Below are 15,847 nucleotides of genomic sequence, written 5' to 3'. Positions count from 1 at the left end.
TGCGTGTTAGAGAGCGCGCACACGCACGTAGGGATGTATTGACGCGCGGATGCACGCGCGCGTGTACGTCAAGGAGAGAGGAAAATAAGGGGGAGAGAGAGAGAGATGTTGCACGATACACAATGAAATGCTTTCATTATGCTCTTCTTATTTTTCTTGCAGGAGTAGAAATAGAGTATCTAATTGTGGTCTACTTAGCAGTTAATTAGCGTCGGACACACTTTTATCATACATCGAGCACAGATACACACAGCAGATGGGCTGACTTTTTGATTAGTGACGAGATAGGAGGTTGACTGTCAAATCTGCTAATATAATTGTTGCCTGTCATTGCCAAGATGAAAGAAAGTGTTGCTGTTGCATGTGGGTGCCTTAAATAGCACCACTTTCCTTGCCCTGCAGAGACTGTTAACCAATTAATGGTGAGATCCAAGAAAGATTAGCCATTTAGGAAAGCGGAAACGAATAGAAGAACAAGAACACTGGTTAGTCAGCAGCCAGCAGGCCGTCTATGGTGTGAGCTTGCTCAGTCTGTCCATGCCTTCTGTTACATTTTGCACTGCATATTTTACGTTCTCAAGAGCAACTCAGTGCTCACAAAGAAATCAGAAAAGTACTGTTAACTTTTTGGTGTTTGTTTTGGGGGCCATGTGGGTTGACAAGAGTCGTTATTCCGAAAAGGAGCTCTATTTGCTAGTTTTAAGGAGACATGTTATGGAAAACCACTTTTTTAATTGATTGTATCCAAAAGGCAAGGTGTCTGTTCTGTGACATACTCATTCCTACTTAACGAGCCTCTCTGCCTATGACTTAATAGTTACACCCTGCTAAGGCTACGTCTACACTAGGACGGAGAATGGCCTTAAACGTGTAATTATAGTTGGACTGTACGGCAAGTCAGCTACACTAATATGCCTATGATCCGGATTTGTTGTCAGACGGATAATGTTGCCTAATATGGATTGCTGTCTCCGTACAACAATCGTATACTAAGGAAGTGACATCATTCAGTCGCCATTTTTAGTGCAGCATGACGGCATCGTAAACAATGGAGGCGGACGATCACGATGTGGCATTCCCGTTCCTCTTTTCTTTTCCACTCATTTTTCTTGAACCTTCAAACTACTACGCAATAGTATGCTTCAATTCAGAGCCCATTTGTGGTCCTCCCATCGTGTATGACGCAGAGATGAGCATTTTCTACAGAGTTCATCTCCCGCGTTGTTTCCGATGAGCCAGCTGCGGGGCTGGCCCCTCCCAACTCCGAACACAAGTATATAAAATGCGTAGAGGAATACCCCAAAAGTGACCTGCGTGGTACCCCCAGTGCGGGATCAGTTTTATTCCATGACATTTCTGCCTGTCAAAACTGTCGCCACTTCCAGGATCGCCTCTGTTATGCACAAGCACTCCTGATTGCGGCTTCCAGGAAATATACGCAGCGCCACGCCATATGCGTCTGTTTGCTATTTTCCAAAGAGCGAGAGCGCAACTGAGCATCGATTGTAACATCCCAAGTGACAATGTCAGGCTTTCGTTGTTTTCCAAATATTTATTTCAATCACAACTCGGCGACTGCTAGTAAAAGCCGAGTGTGCTCTCCCTTTACTCTCGCTCCTGCATTCAACTGCGTTCAAGAAAATAACAGTGATCACAAAATAATGACAGTTTAGAAGGTGTAGTAATCTCGAAATTTGCTGCCTGCGGGTAATGAGTTTCCGGTTCGGAGGTAAACCGCGCGGGCGATGACGTAACATGTGAGGCTGCTACTTTTTACGCATGCATAGTTTGCGCAAATGCAGGCGTACCCTGCAGAAGCGGGGGTGAGGGGCCTTAAATGCACCTTAAACGTAGTGGGGACAGGTAAAAAAAATGTCGGCAAAAAAACCCGTGAGAAAATGATCTGTCCTAGTGTAGATGTAGCCTAATTTTCAAATTTTCAAGCCTTAGCAAACTCTTAACATTATCAACAGCAGCTGATAAGTGGCCCAATCATAATTGGTTCCTTATGGTAATTTTCTCAATTTCTTTGTTTCAAAAAGTAAGAATTGTATTTCTTATGTTTTGTAGCGATGTCCGCGATCCGATTATGTGATCGGAAATCGGGCCGATCAAGCCATTTTTCAGAGGTTCGCAATTGGGTGGAAAGGATCGCGTTTTTAATTAACGAAACAAACAAATAAAGGCTAAAAAGTAACAAAATAATCCAATGGCATTGCCAAAAGAAACAAAAATATATACATTTTATGGACAAGTTTCTGAGATACTTTTCTGCTCACGACTTCCGTTTTCCACGTTCTCTAACCAAAAAACAATGGAACTGGTGGCATCACTCATCAAAATCCCTCAAAAAAGACAATTTGGAAATATCGCTTGGATCTGCAATCATTACGACATGACATGAGGGAGACCACATGAAGAAATGGCAAAGACACAACCAAAATATTTTTGTATTATTGTTTTAATGGCAGTGGATGGAAATGCAATCAGAAACCTAAAAAGCTCCGAGACATTCAGTACCTGCACAGCAACAAAGTTGAATGTGTCCTGATACATGAATACGGGAATTTTGTGTTCATGAAGGCAGATGTGGAACTAAGGCAGTGCTACCACAAAGCTATAACAGGCACAAGTATGTTTAATTTGACTACAGTTCTGTGTGTTGCACAGTTGAGACATCATTAGCTTTCCTAGTTATTCAACGATGAAGAAATGGAAAACAAACACTCATCTACTACAAGTCATACATGGGCTTTTTACCCTAAATGCATTAATGCAAGTGTTACACGTTTTTTAACGCTGTTAGGCAACTTAATGTGCCTCACAACAACACTTATGTTGATGGATGTACGGTATATCGAGACTACGTGCATTCTACCTTGATAATGGAAGGTTCGATTTATGCTCCACCTTTGTTAATGTTTTTCAAGTAATTTTATAAATTGTCATTTATTGACCTGTTTTGTACATGCACCAATTGTTTGAAATGAAACAAGAAATGGAATCATATTGTCCAAAAGTTTTATTGCGATCAATATCTGCAATCAAAAACAATGACATACTATTTGTGTTTATATGTACTTAATACCATAACTATAATCTAACCACATGAAAAATACCTTATGTATTTCCTTGTAACATGTGTCAGCCCTTCTGCATTCGGCAACTGTCATATTATTTGTAATTTCGCCTCATTTTGGTCACTCAAGTGGCTGGCGTATCAATCTACACCTCATGTAATCACAGGCTACACAAATTGTTAGAATTTTGTCCACGATCAGTCCACAAAGTAATAGGAACAAACATACAATCTTTTAAGTGGATCGTTTAGGTTTAAAGCGCATCCTTAACTTATTGTCAGCTATTGGTTTCGACACTGACCAAACATTCCACTTCCTACCATATTTATAGGCACTTTCTGTCAGGATTTGCGAACGCGAAAACAAGGTTGGACTCACAACAGACAACCAAAGACTGAGGGAATCGTACAAGGGTTTATTAAATACAAACCAAAACACACGCGATCGCGGTAAAAAGGGGAAATAACAAAACGGGTCCGTGACAGGAGGTCGACGGGGATCAGTATATAAACGCGAAGGTAAACCAAGGTAGTAGGCAGAGAGCCAATAAAACAACTTAAATACACTCACGTACCTGCACAAGGTAGAGGCATACAAAACTAAAGCGACAGGCGACCAAAACCCACGGCAGAGGCATAATTACAAAAATAACAAGCTACTCGAATGACAAGGATGGCGAATGGCGACCAGCAAGGAAAATATCTCGGCGTCCTTCCAGTGAATCGCCTGCGTCTTTATACTGTTGTTGATGAGCTGCAGGTGCGACGTCGGGAACGCCCCCACAGCAGGCTCTGCAACAACACAAAATCTGAACAGGAGCAGAACGTGACAGTACCCCCCCCCCTCAAAGGGAGCCCCTTGGCGACCCACCTGGCTTCCCCGGACAGCGTGTGTGAAAGTCTCGGATGACAGAGGGATCCAGGATCCAGGAGCGGGGGACCCATTGGCGTTCTTCAGGACCGTAGCCCTCCCAGTCGACCAGATATTGAACCCCCCTGCCCCTCCTCCTGGAGTCTAAAATGGACCTCACGGTGTAAACTGGGTCACCATCGATCAAGCGTGGAGGCGGAGGAGGAGTTTCCGGCAGGCAAAGCGGACTGGAGGAGACAGGCTTTAGCAGGGAGACGTGGAACACTGGGTGAATCTTAAGGGATGGAGGGAGCCTGAGCCTCACGGCCACCGGGTTGATCACCTTGTCCACCTCATATGGTCCAATAAAACGGGGACCCAGCTTCTTTGTAACCCCGGCAATGTTCAAGTCCCGGGTCGAAAGCCATACCCTTTGGCCGGGCCGGTACAGAGGGGCCGGTCTTCTGTAGCGATCAGTCAGCAGCTGGTTGCGTTCTGCCGTTCTCGAAAGTGCCGCCCGAGCGTCACGCCAGACCTTGTGGGCTCGTCACAGGTGATGTTGCACGGAAGGAATGGAGACAGACGACTCCTGGGTAGGGAACAAAGGAGGCTGGTAGCCATATGCAGTCTTAAACGGGGACATCCCGGTGGCTGTGCTGACGAGCGTGTTGTGTGCATACTCCACCCAAGGGATATGGGAGGACCAGGAAGTCGGATGCTGGTGGCAGACGCACCGAAGAGCAGCTGTTAGATCCTGATTGGCTCGCTCGGTCTGGCCGTTCGTCTGAGGGTGGTACCCCGATGACAAGCTCGCTGTAGCCCCCATGGCTTTGCAGAAAGCTTTTCATACTCGCGACACGAATTGAGGACCCCTGTCTGACACCAGGTCCATGGGAATGCCATGGATTCGAAAGACGTGACTCACGAGCAGATTTGCAGTCTCTAGAGCAGTAGGCAGCTTGGGCAGAGGAATGAAGTGGGCCATCTTCGAAAACCTGTTGACAACAGTCAGCACCACCGTTTTCCCCCGGGAGACAGGAAGACCAGAGACAAAATCCAAGGTGATGTGAGACCAAGGACGAGACGGAATCGGTAGTGGATGCAGGAGGCCGGAGGGAGACTGATGGGACGACTTGTTGCGGGCACACACCGAGCAGGCCAGAACAAATACCCGGATGTCCTCTTTCATCCCAGGCCACCAGAACTTCTGGGAGATCAGAAACTGTGTCCGTGAGACCCCTGGGTGGCAGGCCACCTTTGAGGTGTGTCCCCATTGCAGTACCTCTGCCCTGTGTTCCTGGGAAACAAATAGTCTGTCCTGGGGGCACCCGGCCGGCACGTTCCCATCCCACAAGGAGGTGGCGACCCTCCTCTCCACTTCCCACTGAAGTGCCCCCACCACGCGGACCGCAGGCACAATGGGCTCCGGAACAGACTCATGGCGGGCTGGGCTGAAGATCCGAGACAAAGCATCTGGCTTCGTGTTGCGAGACCCGGGGCGGTACGTGATGGTATAGTTGAAGCGGGTGAGGAAGAGGGCCCAGCGTGCTTGACGGGAGTTGAGCCGTTGAGCTGCCCTGATGTATGCCAGGTTCTTGTGGTCAGTGAAGATTTCAAATGGTTCCGACGTCCCTTCCAGCCAATACCTCCACACCTGTAGCGCAAGAACGATGGCTAGTAGCTCTCTGTTACCAACATCATAGTTTTGTTCTGCAGGACTGAGGCGACGCGAGAAGAAGGTGCAACGGTGTACCCTCTGGTCGACTGGGGAACGCTGTGACAGGACTGCCCCCACTCCTGAATCCGAGGCATCCACCTCTACAACAAACGACAAATCAGTATTAGGGTGTGCGAGGACCGGTGCACGAGTAAAAGCTTGTTTTAGTGCTACAAAAGCGGCTTCAGTTTCGGGGGTCCATTTGAATGGAACTTTTATGGATGTAAGCCTCGTCAGAGGTTCTGCCTTCTGGCTATAGTTGCGAATGAAGCGCCTATAGAAGTTGGCAAATCCAAGGAACCTCTGTAAGTGCTTCCTTGATGTTGGGGAAGGCCACTCGACCACAGCCTGTATCTTGGCTGGATCTGCTCTTAACTGGCCCTTCTCCACAACGAACCCCAGAAACTGAACAGACCGGGCATGGAATTTACACTTTTCCGCCTTAACATACAACCGGTTCGCGAGCAGCCTCTGTAGAACCAGCCGAACGTGCTGCCTGTGCTCTTCGAGGTTTCTGGAAAAAACAAGTATGTCATCCAAATAAATGAAACAAAACCGGCCGATCATGTCTCTAAGCACGTCGTTAATCAAATTTTGGAACACTGCCGGCGCGTTAGTGAGTCCAAACGGCATAACCAAGTACTCAAAATGGCCAATGGGGGTGTTAAAAGCCGTCTTCCACTCATCCCCTTCCTTTATCCGTACCAAATGATAAGCGCTGCGCAAGTCAAGCGTGGTAAAGACTGACGCGGACTGCAAAGGCGCGAACGCAGAGTCCAGAAGAGGTAGGGGGTACTTGTTCTTAACTGTTATATCGTTCAGGCCCCTATAATCGACACACGGGCGAAGTGTTTTATCCTTCTTATTTATGAAAAAAAACCTGCCCCGAGAGGAGATCTGGACAGTCTGATTAGCCCGGCCGCAAGGGATGACGTAATGTACTCGTTCAGGGCCTCCTGCTCCGGTTTGGACACCTGATAGAGTTTGGAAGAGGGCAATTTAGAATTGGGAAACAGATCAATCGAACAGTCATAGGGGCGATATGGTGGAAGCGACTGTGCTAGGTCCTTGCTAAAAACCAACTTGAGGTCATGGTATTCACGGGGTACTAAGGACAAGTCAATCGGTTCTTGTTTACGCGTCACAAACGCTCCAGGGCAAGCTGAGGCTGCGCGCAAGCAATGTGAGTGACAGTAAACACTCCAATTAATTATTCTGGGGACCTCCCAGTCAATATCCGGGTTGTGCTGCTTTATCCAGGTTAAACCGAGAACAACCGGAGCCAATTTGGTTGGCATAACAAAAAACTTTCGGCGCTCGCCATGGTTACCCGATACAACTAACGTGAGAGCTTCCGTTTCATGGGTAATGGTGGAAATTAGGTCTCCGTTAAGGTCCCGTACCTCCCGGGGCTCCTTCAGTTCGATCAAGGAACCCCCGAGTGAGTCTACGACCGAATAATCCACAAAGCAGTCATCAGCTCCTGAATCAACTAAAACAGTTACCTTACAACTGCGGTTGTTCCCCGTAACAATCCCAGGCAATTGCAGTCTTGTGCTCTTGAGTGCTTTAGTAGTCTTAGCGGCCGTGGGTAGGTACTCACGCTGTGGTGATGGAGTTTCCGTTGTGGGAAGCTGCCTCGCTGCACGGCTGCCGTCCGAAGTCGGTACCTGGGCAAAATGACCTCCGGAGCTTGCACGGGGGTTCGCTGGGCAGCAGGCAACGCGATGGCCGGGCTCAGCGCAGTACAGGCAGAGTTGAGACAACATGCGTCTGGAACGCTCTCTTGCATCAAGATGTTTCCCGCCGAGTTGCATGGGCTCCTCCCGAGTCGACGACTGCCACTCAAGGTCGGGCGAGGAAAGAGCAGCCGGATGAGAGACCGCCGTGCGCGCCGCTGAAGTACCTCTCCCAATGTCTGCACTCCTCGATCGGCACCGCCACTCCACACCTCTCTCGCGTTCTCTTCGCGAAGTCGATTGTCCAAATTTACAGCCAATCCAATAAGATCTTCCTAATCCGCCATTTCATCGCGGGCTGCCAGTTCGTCTTTCACCAAAGGACTTAGCCCCTCCGGAAAATACAACGTAAAGCCGCATCGCCAAAACCGCTCTCTGCTGCTAGAATGCGGAAGGAGACTGAATAGTCTGCGACGGAAAGTTTGCCCTGATTCATGTCTAGCAGGCGACTACCAGCCTCTTTGCCCCGAATCGGGTGATCGAAAACTCTCCTCATTTCCTCGACGAAACCAGGAAATGAATTACGAAACTCGGGGTACTGGTTGCTGATTGCCATTGACCATGCTGCCGCATGACCGGTGAGGAGGCTCATGATGAACGCGACCCGGGATCTATCGGAGGAGTACGTGAGGGGTTGTCGGTCGAAGACTAATGAGCATTGGTGCAAAAACTGTCCGCACAAGCCGGGTTCCCCACCGTAGCGTGGCGGGTGAGGAATATCTGGCTCAAGCCACGGAGTGGACGCCGGGGTGGAAGGTGCTGCGAGGGGAATGTGCATCGGCGCCGCAGGCGAAGCGGGACCGTGAGCGCAAACCCGGTCTACCCTGGTTTCAAGTGAACACATATTCACGGTAAGTGCATGAATCACTGACATTATCTCACGGAGAACGCGATCGTGCGGGTTAGTATGCTGCCGTGGGTCCGAAGACGCCTGGGCTATAGGCTCGCTGTCTGCAGAGTCCATTATTTTGGCCGGGATATTCTGTCAGGATTTGCGAACGCGAAAACAAGGTTGGACTCACAACAGACAACCAACGACTGAGGGAATCGTACAAGGGTTTATTAAATACAAACCAAAACACACGCGATCGCGGTAAAAAGGGGAAATAACAAAACGGGTCCGTGACAGGAGGTCGACGGGGATCAGTATATAAACGCGAAGGTAAACCAAGGTAGTAGGCAGAGAGCCAATAAAACAACTTAAATACACTCACGTACCTGCACAAGGTAGAGGCATACAAAACTAAAGCGACAGGCGACCAAAACCCACGGCAGAGGCGTAATTACAAAAATAACAAGCTACTCGAATGACAAGGATGGCGAATGGCGACCAGCAAGGAAAATATCTCGGCGTCCTTCCAGTGGATCGCCTGCGTCTTTATACTGTTGTTGATGAGCTGCAGGTGCGACGTCGGGAACGCCCCCACAGCCGGCTCTGCAACAACACAAAATCTGACCAGGAGCAGAACGTGACACTTTCAAGAGTTCACGCACAGCACAGAAAGTCCTGGAGCCTCATCGCCGTCGTGCTGAATCCATTTTTGGAAATGCCGTGACTTCCTCTGGTTTGATTTTACAGTTTTAATTTTTATTTACACACTGCTTACTTCAATCGTGTTTTGTTCTGTCTAAACCGGAAGTTTGTAGCAGAAAGTGTCAAAGATGCCCAATTTTCGCTCAGGCAAAGTTGTCTATACTCCTCAACACTCCCGGAAAAAGCGGAAGAGGAAGTACTGTAAATAGTACAGTCCTATAACATCTTTGGAACTTTTGTTAAAAAAATAAACAAAAAAAAATATATATAGTTTTTTAATCTGATGGGGACTTGGTATTGGCAGATTCTCAAAATTGGGTGACTCAGACTCGGGTGCAAAAATATTCTATCGGGACATCCCTAATGGTATGTTATGTATGTATGTTATTCCTCCTTCGTTTTCATGGTTTCAGTAAATAAACCCTTTCGTCACCTCTTTGACGACTGATTTTTCCAAACCTAACTGTGAGAGCAGTAATGACTTCCAATCATTTTAGGGTTTGGCTAACTAAGAGCACAATCAGTTGCTTTGATTTTGACGTTAATGTGTAGCTAATAACACTCTCAAAATCTTGTTTTTTGGTCTAGTAATGCGAGACCATGGAAACACATTGAAAACCCCAAATACGCTTATATTGCAGATTTTAAAAACCTGATTACAACCATCCCATCCCATACCATACCATACCATCATCTTCCGCTTGCTCCGAGGTCAGGTCGCAGGGACAGCAACTTTACCAGGGAAGCCCAGACTTCCCTCTCCCAGCCAAATCAACCAGCTCCTCCGGCAGGATCCCAAGGCGTTCTGAGGCCAGCCGTGAGACACAGTCTCTCCAGCATGTCCTTGGTCGTCCCTTGGGCCTCCCGCCGGTGGGACATGCCCGAAACACCTCTCCAGAAAGGCGTCCAGGAAGCATCCGAACCAGATGTCCGAGCCACCTCAGCTGGCTCCTATTCACGCGGAGGAGTAGCGGCTCGACGCCGAGTCCCTTGCAGATGACCGAGCTTCTCACCCTATCTCTAATTGAGAGCCCGGACACCCTGCAGAGAAAACTCATTTCGGCCGCTGGTATCCAGGATCTTGTTCTTACGGTAATGACCTACAGCTCGTGACCATAGGTGAGGGTAGGAACGTAGATCGACTGGTAGATCGGGAGCTTCGCCTTTTGGCTCAACTTCCTCTTCACCACTACGGACTGGTGCAGATTCCGCATTACTGCAGACGCTGCACCGATCTGCCTGTCGATCTCCGGCTCCCTCCTTCCCTCGCTTGTGAACAAGACCCCAAGTTACTTGAACTCCTCCACTTGGGGCAGGATCTCATCCCCGACCGGGAGAGGGCATTCCACCCTTTTCCGACTGAGGACCATGGTCTCGGATTTGGAGGTGCTGATCTTCATCCCAACCGCTTTACATTCGGTTGTGAGTTGGAAGGGTGGAGGTCCCAGCTTGATGAAGTCAACAGCACTACATCATCTGCAAAAAGAAGAGATGCAATGCTCAGGTCACCAAACCGGACCCCTTTAACACTCAGCTGCACCTAGAAATTCTGTCCATAAAAATTATGAACAGAATCGTTGACAAAGGGCAGTCTTAGTGGAGACCAACCCTCACTGGGAACAAATTCGACCTACTGCCGGCAATGCGGACCAAACTCTGACACCGGTACCGCTCGGTACCGCGTACACCCGGAGCACCCCCCACAGGACTCCCCGAGGCACAAGGTCAAACGCCTTCTCTAGATCCACAAAACACATGTAGACTGGTTGGGCGAACTCCCATGCACCTTCGAGGACCCTGCCGAGGGTGTAGAGCTGGACCACTGTTCCACGGCTGGGACGAAAACCACACTGCTCCTCCTGAATCCGAGATTTGACTTCCCGATGGACCCTCCTCTCCAGCACCCCTGAATAGACTTTGTCGGGGAGGCTGAATAGTGTGATCCCGGGGTGGTGGTCCCACTTCTTAAAAAGGGGGGCCACCCTGGTTTGCCAATCTAGAGCCACTGTCCCCGATGTCCACGTGATGTTGTAGAGGCGTGTCAGCCACGACAGCCCCACAGCATTTTGGGGGGGGGGGGGGTTACAAGAAGGCGGCGAAAAGTTAGAAGTTTGTGGGGTTTGGTAGCATGCCGAAATGATGATGACTTTGCCATGTGTTGGATGTTGAAACGAATATGCATATTGATTTATGTATAACCCTGTATGCTCACTCATGTAAAGGAACAATTCCAAATGTTTAAAAAAATAATAATAATATTGAATCTTAACCTGAATATTGTCTGCATGTAAATGTAGCCATTATTTATCCTGAATAATGGAATTAAAGGCAGATAGTCATGTAACATGAGGTAATGATTCTGTGCATCAGGTTTCAAGTTCATTGTTATATGTACGGAAGAAACAATGTTTCCCTCTGCCATGAAATACTTCCTTTTCTATCTGCAATGAATGCCAAGCACTAATGATTAAAAACTACTATTCAATCAATAAAAAGAAGACAATACGTACAATAATGTGCAATATTTAGTAGATGGGAACAAAAGGTGCTAAATTGACAAGTAGTCTATGGCTAAGATTGCTTTTTGCTATTAAGGAGTCTGATGGCTGAGGGAAAGAAGTTCTTAAATCTGGAGGTTCTACATTTCACGCTTTTTTACCGCCGACCTGAGGCGAGAAGTGTGAACAGTCCATGTTGGGAGTGGGTGGGGTCTTTGAGAATGGAGGCAGCCCTCCTGTGGACTATGCGTTGGTAGATGCTCTGCAGATTGGGCACTGGAGACCTGATGAACTTCTCAGCAGCTTTCATCACTCTCTACAGGCATTTGCGGTCCATAGCTGGAGTGCTGCCATACCACGCTGTGATGCAGCCGCTTAGCACGCTCTTAACAATGCAGCTGTAGAAGTCGCTGAGGACCTTGTTTGACATGCCATACTGCCATCGTTGAGCCTTTTTAACCAGCTGAGTGGTGTTGAGTGTCCATGTGAGATCTTCAGTAATGTGGACGCCCAGTTATTTAAAACGGCTCACCCTTTCCACTTCTAGCTCACAGATAAGCAGTGGCTGATGATGCCTTGTTATTGTTGAGGGTGAGGTTGTCCTCACAACAGGACACCAGGCTGGCAACCTCCCTCCTGTAAGCCACTTAGTCCCCACCAGTGATCAGTCATATCACTGCAGTGTCATCTGCAAACTTCAGGATGATGTTGTCCGTATGGGAGGCGACATGGTCCTAGGTGAACTGGGCATAGAGGATGGGGCTGAAGACACACTCCAGTGGGGTACAAATGTTTGTCCATAGACTTCAAGATACCTTGACAGGTCACATTAGGTATTCTCTGCGCCCCGTTGGCGCGTAGGGGGCTGTGTGAGTCAGCCTAATTTATTAGAAGACGGTGGGAATGACTCTCACACATGCTTTTGAACACAAAGCCGGAGTTACCTTCAAAAAGTACGAAATCTGGACCGCATACTAACAACAAGGATTGTCTCAGGAGTGATTTGTTCGAGGATTCAAGGTATTATATTTTTTGTACAATGCATGCATTTTGAAACATCATGAAAAAAAATCAATGGGAGCCGCCACAGCATTGGCGTCATTCTTCATCAAATTTATGTAAACAACTGCCCGGTTTTTGCTTTTAACCAAGAATCGAAGACTGTTTTACGTCCATATCTTGAAAGAATTCAGGGATTTAAGCATTATTCGTAAGAATTTTCTTCTTTGTTTACAAATGTAGGCGGCTTAAAGACAAGCCGCACATTCGCCATATTTATGTAAAATACATGCTACCTGCACGGTTTCTTTTGCTTTTACCAAGAATCGAGACTGTTTTATGTCCATATCTATAAAGAATTCAGGGATTTAAGCATTCATTCACAAGAATTTCAACATAAAAACCTCTTTGTTTTGCTACGACGGCCATGTTGGATTTGTATTTCTAGATTTTGTTTTAGACATTTCTGCGTCCATATTAAAACCAATCTGCTTTTACGTGTTTTATTTTATGTAATATTTCAATCTAATGATTTTCAGTAAAACACCATGGTCCTACAAAAACCCCTAGGACGACGGCAACAAGCAGATCTTTGTCTATTTTGACCCCGTGCACCTTTGGAAGAACATCAACAGCAGCTTTCACAACAACGGCTGTATGGTGCTGTCCAAGTGTCCTGGGGCTGAAGTAATTGTGCAGCATTGATCACTTTATAAAAATGATGAATCAAAATGCCTATCTTTCTGAAACAAACATGTTTTGTAAGAGCCTGAGAGGATGAAGACGGCCCAGTTCTCAAGCCTGAAGGCGCTGGCCAGCTGGGAGAACTACATGTCTGTCAAGGCAGGCTACAAGTTGACCCAGAAGGTGCTGACGCCCTCTTCGATCGAGAAGCAGAGCGTCAGGCTCATCATGGTGGTTATCAACCCCAGCACGGTCGCTGGGCTGAGGCTCCTCGCCATGGGCAAGGAGGAACACAGGGACAAGGCTGACGTTCTGAAGATGTTCCAAAGGATGATCTCTGTGATGAACGTGCGCGGGCCGGGGCAAGACGTGCGCTGGAATGATAACTACCGATGTGTGCTGAGGCCAAGAGCAGTAGGTGATGAGGGCGGGAAAGGAGGTGTTGAGGACCAGGCAGGCTGTTTTGATGAGCAGTCAGAGGCCAACATCCAGTTCCTCCAGCAGATTGGTGAAATTTGCAAGGTACATAACCACACTGTAGTTGATTAAATTGAATTGAATCGACAGCAAGCTTGTTCAGTTTTTTTATTTTTTTATTTTATAAAATGTTCCAGATTTTGGCCAAAAAGGAGAAGAAAAAGAAAAGATGGACAAAGACCGGTAGGCTGCCGACACCCACTGCCTCGGCTCTGCACATTACGTGCAATACCCTTCCCGCCTCCTGCAGGGATATTATCCTCCGCAAGATCCCGGGGGTCAAGTATGTCTGCATGGGGAAGGCCAACTCTGACCCAAAGGAGCACTCATTTGGCAGGCGCCGCCAAATGTGAGGCAACAATTACTGGACCAGCATAAAGAACGTCATAGTCAGCAATAGGATGGCCCAGCGCCTGTACTTGCTTAAGCTCATCGGGTTGTACCCCGTGTACGTGCAGGCTGACCTGGACCATGCCAAGGCAGAGGAGGAAAAGGATGACGAGGTGATCTTGATGTTCCTGGTGGCCTTAGACCCCACTTTGCAGGGGTACAGGTGCCAAAAGGGGCACAGGCTGGTCAACACAATTTTGCCACACATCAGCAGGTCCCTCTTCAACTTTTGGTGCGAACTTCTCCAAGGACTTCCGAAGCGAGGGCGTACAAGGCCTTAGAGTGGCAGACCTGCAGAAAGGAGATGGTGAGGAACAGAGACTTGTTCAAGTCGAGGAAGTTGACAAGGCATAGTCCAATATTCATTTGCATGCAATATTTTATGTTCAATACTTTCTCACCGGCAATATTCAAAGCATTAACTGTCAAACTGCTGCTCATCCACTTTGATTATTTGCACTGCCTGAAAATACGATTGTCTCATATGCATTTTATATTTGTTTATTTAGATTTTATACTTGCAAGTCACTTTTGAGATTTTCATTTATAATGCACAGTAAAGGGAAATGCTCCACAATTTCATTGTACACAATAATGGGTTATTCTATTCTATTCTATTCTATTCTATTCTATTCTATTCTATTCTATTCTATTCTATTCTATTCTATTCTATTCTATTCTATTCTATAATAAGTTGTTATTGTATATACAATTTATTAATAATCTATTGCTATATTATTTATATTTGATTCTGCATGTATTCCTCAAGTATTAAGTTTCTGAAGTGAAAATTGAGTGATTTGTTATCTGCTGAAAACTTGCAGTAAATAAAAAATAAATTAACTTGCTATTTTAAACTTATATGATTAATAATGCTATTGATCCTGAAAATATAGGTGATTATCTCTGCACTTGGTGATTTTTGTGCATCTAGTGTAAAATCTTAGAATTTTATAGCCATTCTAAGTTTCGTCATACTTATATTAAAAAATAATTAATCGGGATTTTATAAGGGAATGACTTTGAATTTTTTGATGCCGCTGCTCATGGAGACTCATATATGGCTAAGGTCGGTGCCTGTTTTGGTTTTAGGTTGGTAGCAGCTTTGGTTTTGAAAATATTTGAATTTGAAGTTTTTGAAAATAGGCCCCCTATGGATCGGCCCCATTTCCCGTGTCCTGTCAAGTATTATGAAGTCTATGGTTCGTCATCATGTTGGCTGAAGTGCTGTTGCCAATCCTGACAGACTGTGGCCGACCAGTCAGAAAGTTCAGGAGCTAGTCACAGAGCATGGGGTTCTGTCCGAGAGTGGACAGTTTGTGGATGGATTTATGGTGGCGGACCACGTTAAAGCTGTAGTCTAAAGGAGCATCCTCATGTAGTACTTGTTTTCCAGGAGGGATAGGGAATAGGAAAGGGTAGTTGCGATGGCAGCTAAAGTAGATCTGTTGGACCTGTAGACAAACTGTAAGGGGTTCAGGTTGACTTGTGTGCAGCTATGGATGTGGGCCAGTACCACTATCTCGAAACACTTCATAATGATTGGTAAATACGTAAATGCATGATGGGGTTAGTACTATATGGTTCTCGTCTGTTTTTTGCCGCTGTTTTGTGACAAGTGTACATCATTGCAAACTCTTTTTCATTTTGTGGGGTTGGGAGGTCAAGTATTTGCAGGTTTTTGCTATCATTGGCACAGCTCGATCTCTAGCAGTGGTCAACTGATAAGTGCTAGCTATAAATAACGTTACTTTTTTAAAAAGATATTTTCCAATGCACACTTTCCCTTCATCATTGCAGTCCAGATCCTTAACATTAAGTCTTGTTTATAGTTTAATTGTATTATGTAAAGAGTAAAAGTTCCTGTAAAGCAGGGGTCC

General features: G+C 46.7%; 1 protein-coding gene across 1 annotated transcript; it reads left to right on the top strand.

Moving 5' to 3' along the window:
• The first annotated feature begins 13,193 nt into the window (after positions 1 to 13,193).
• On the top strand, positions 13,194 to 14,059 carry LOC130912259 (uncharacterized). Its single transcript, XM_057830206.1, has 2 exons — positions 13,194 to 13,622; positions 13,715 to 14,059. Exons 1-2 carry the CDS (start codon positions 13,194 to 13,196, stop codon positions 13,928 to 13,930), a joined length of 645 nt encoding a protein of 214 aa, XP_057686189.1. The 3' UTR covers positions 13,931 to 14,059.
• Positions 14,060 to 15,847: the final 1,788 nt, after the last annotated feature.

This window comes from Corythoichthys intestinalis, chromosome 1, assembly GCF_030265065.1.
Source record: "Corythoichthys intestinalis isolate RoL2023-P3 chromosome 1, ASM3026506v1, whole genome shotgun sequence".
Taxonomy (NCBI): domain Eukaryota; kingdom Metazoa; phylum Chordata; class Actinopteri; order Syngnathiformes; family Syngnathidae; genus Corythoichthys; species Corythoichthys intestinalis.
This window is presented reverse-complemented; position numbering and strand designations above follow the sequence as displayed.

What these genes read in the sequence shown, in the direction of transcription:
- LOC130912259 (XM_057830206.1), top strand. Translation starts at nt 13,194, where the DNA reads ATGAAGACGGCCCAGTTCTCAAGCCTGAAGGCGCTGGCCAGCTGGGAG. An exon ending in AGATTGGTGAAATTTGCAAG is followed by an intron (nt 13,623 to 13,714) that starts GTACATAACCAC and finishes AAAATGTTCCAG; the next exon opens with ATTTTGGCCAAAAAGGAGAA.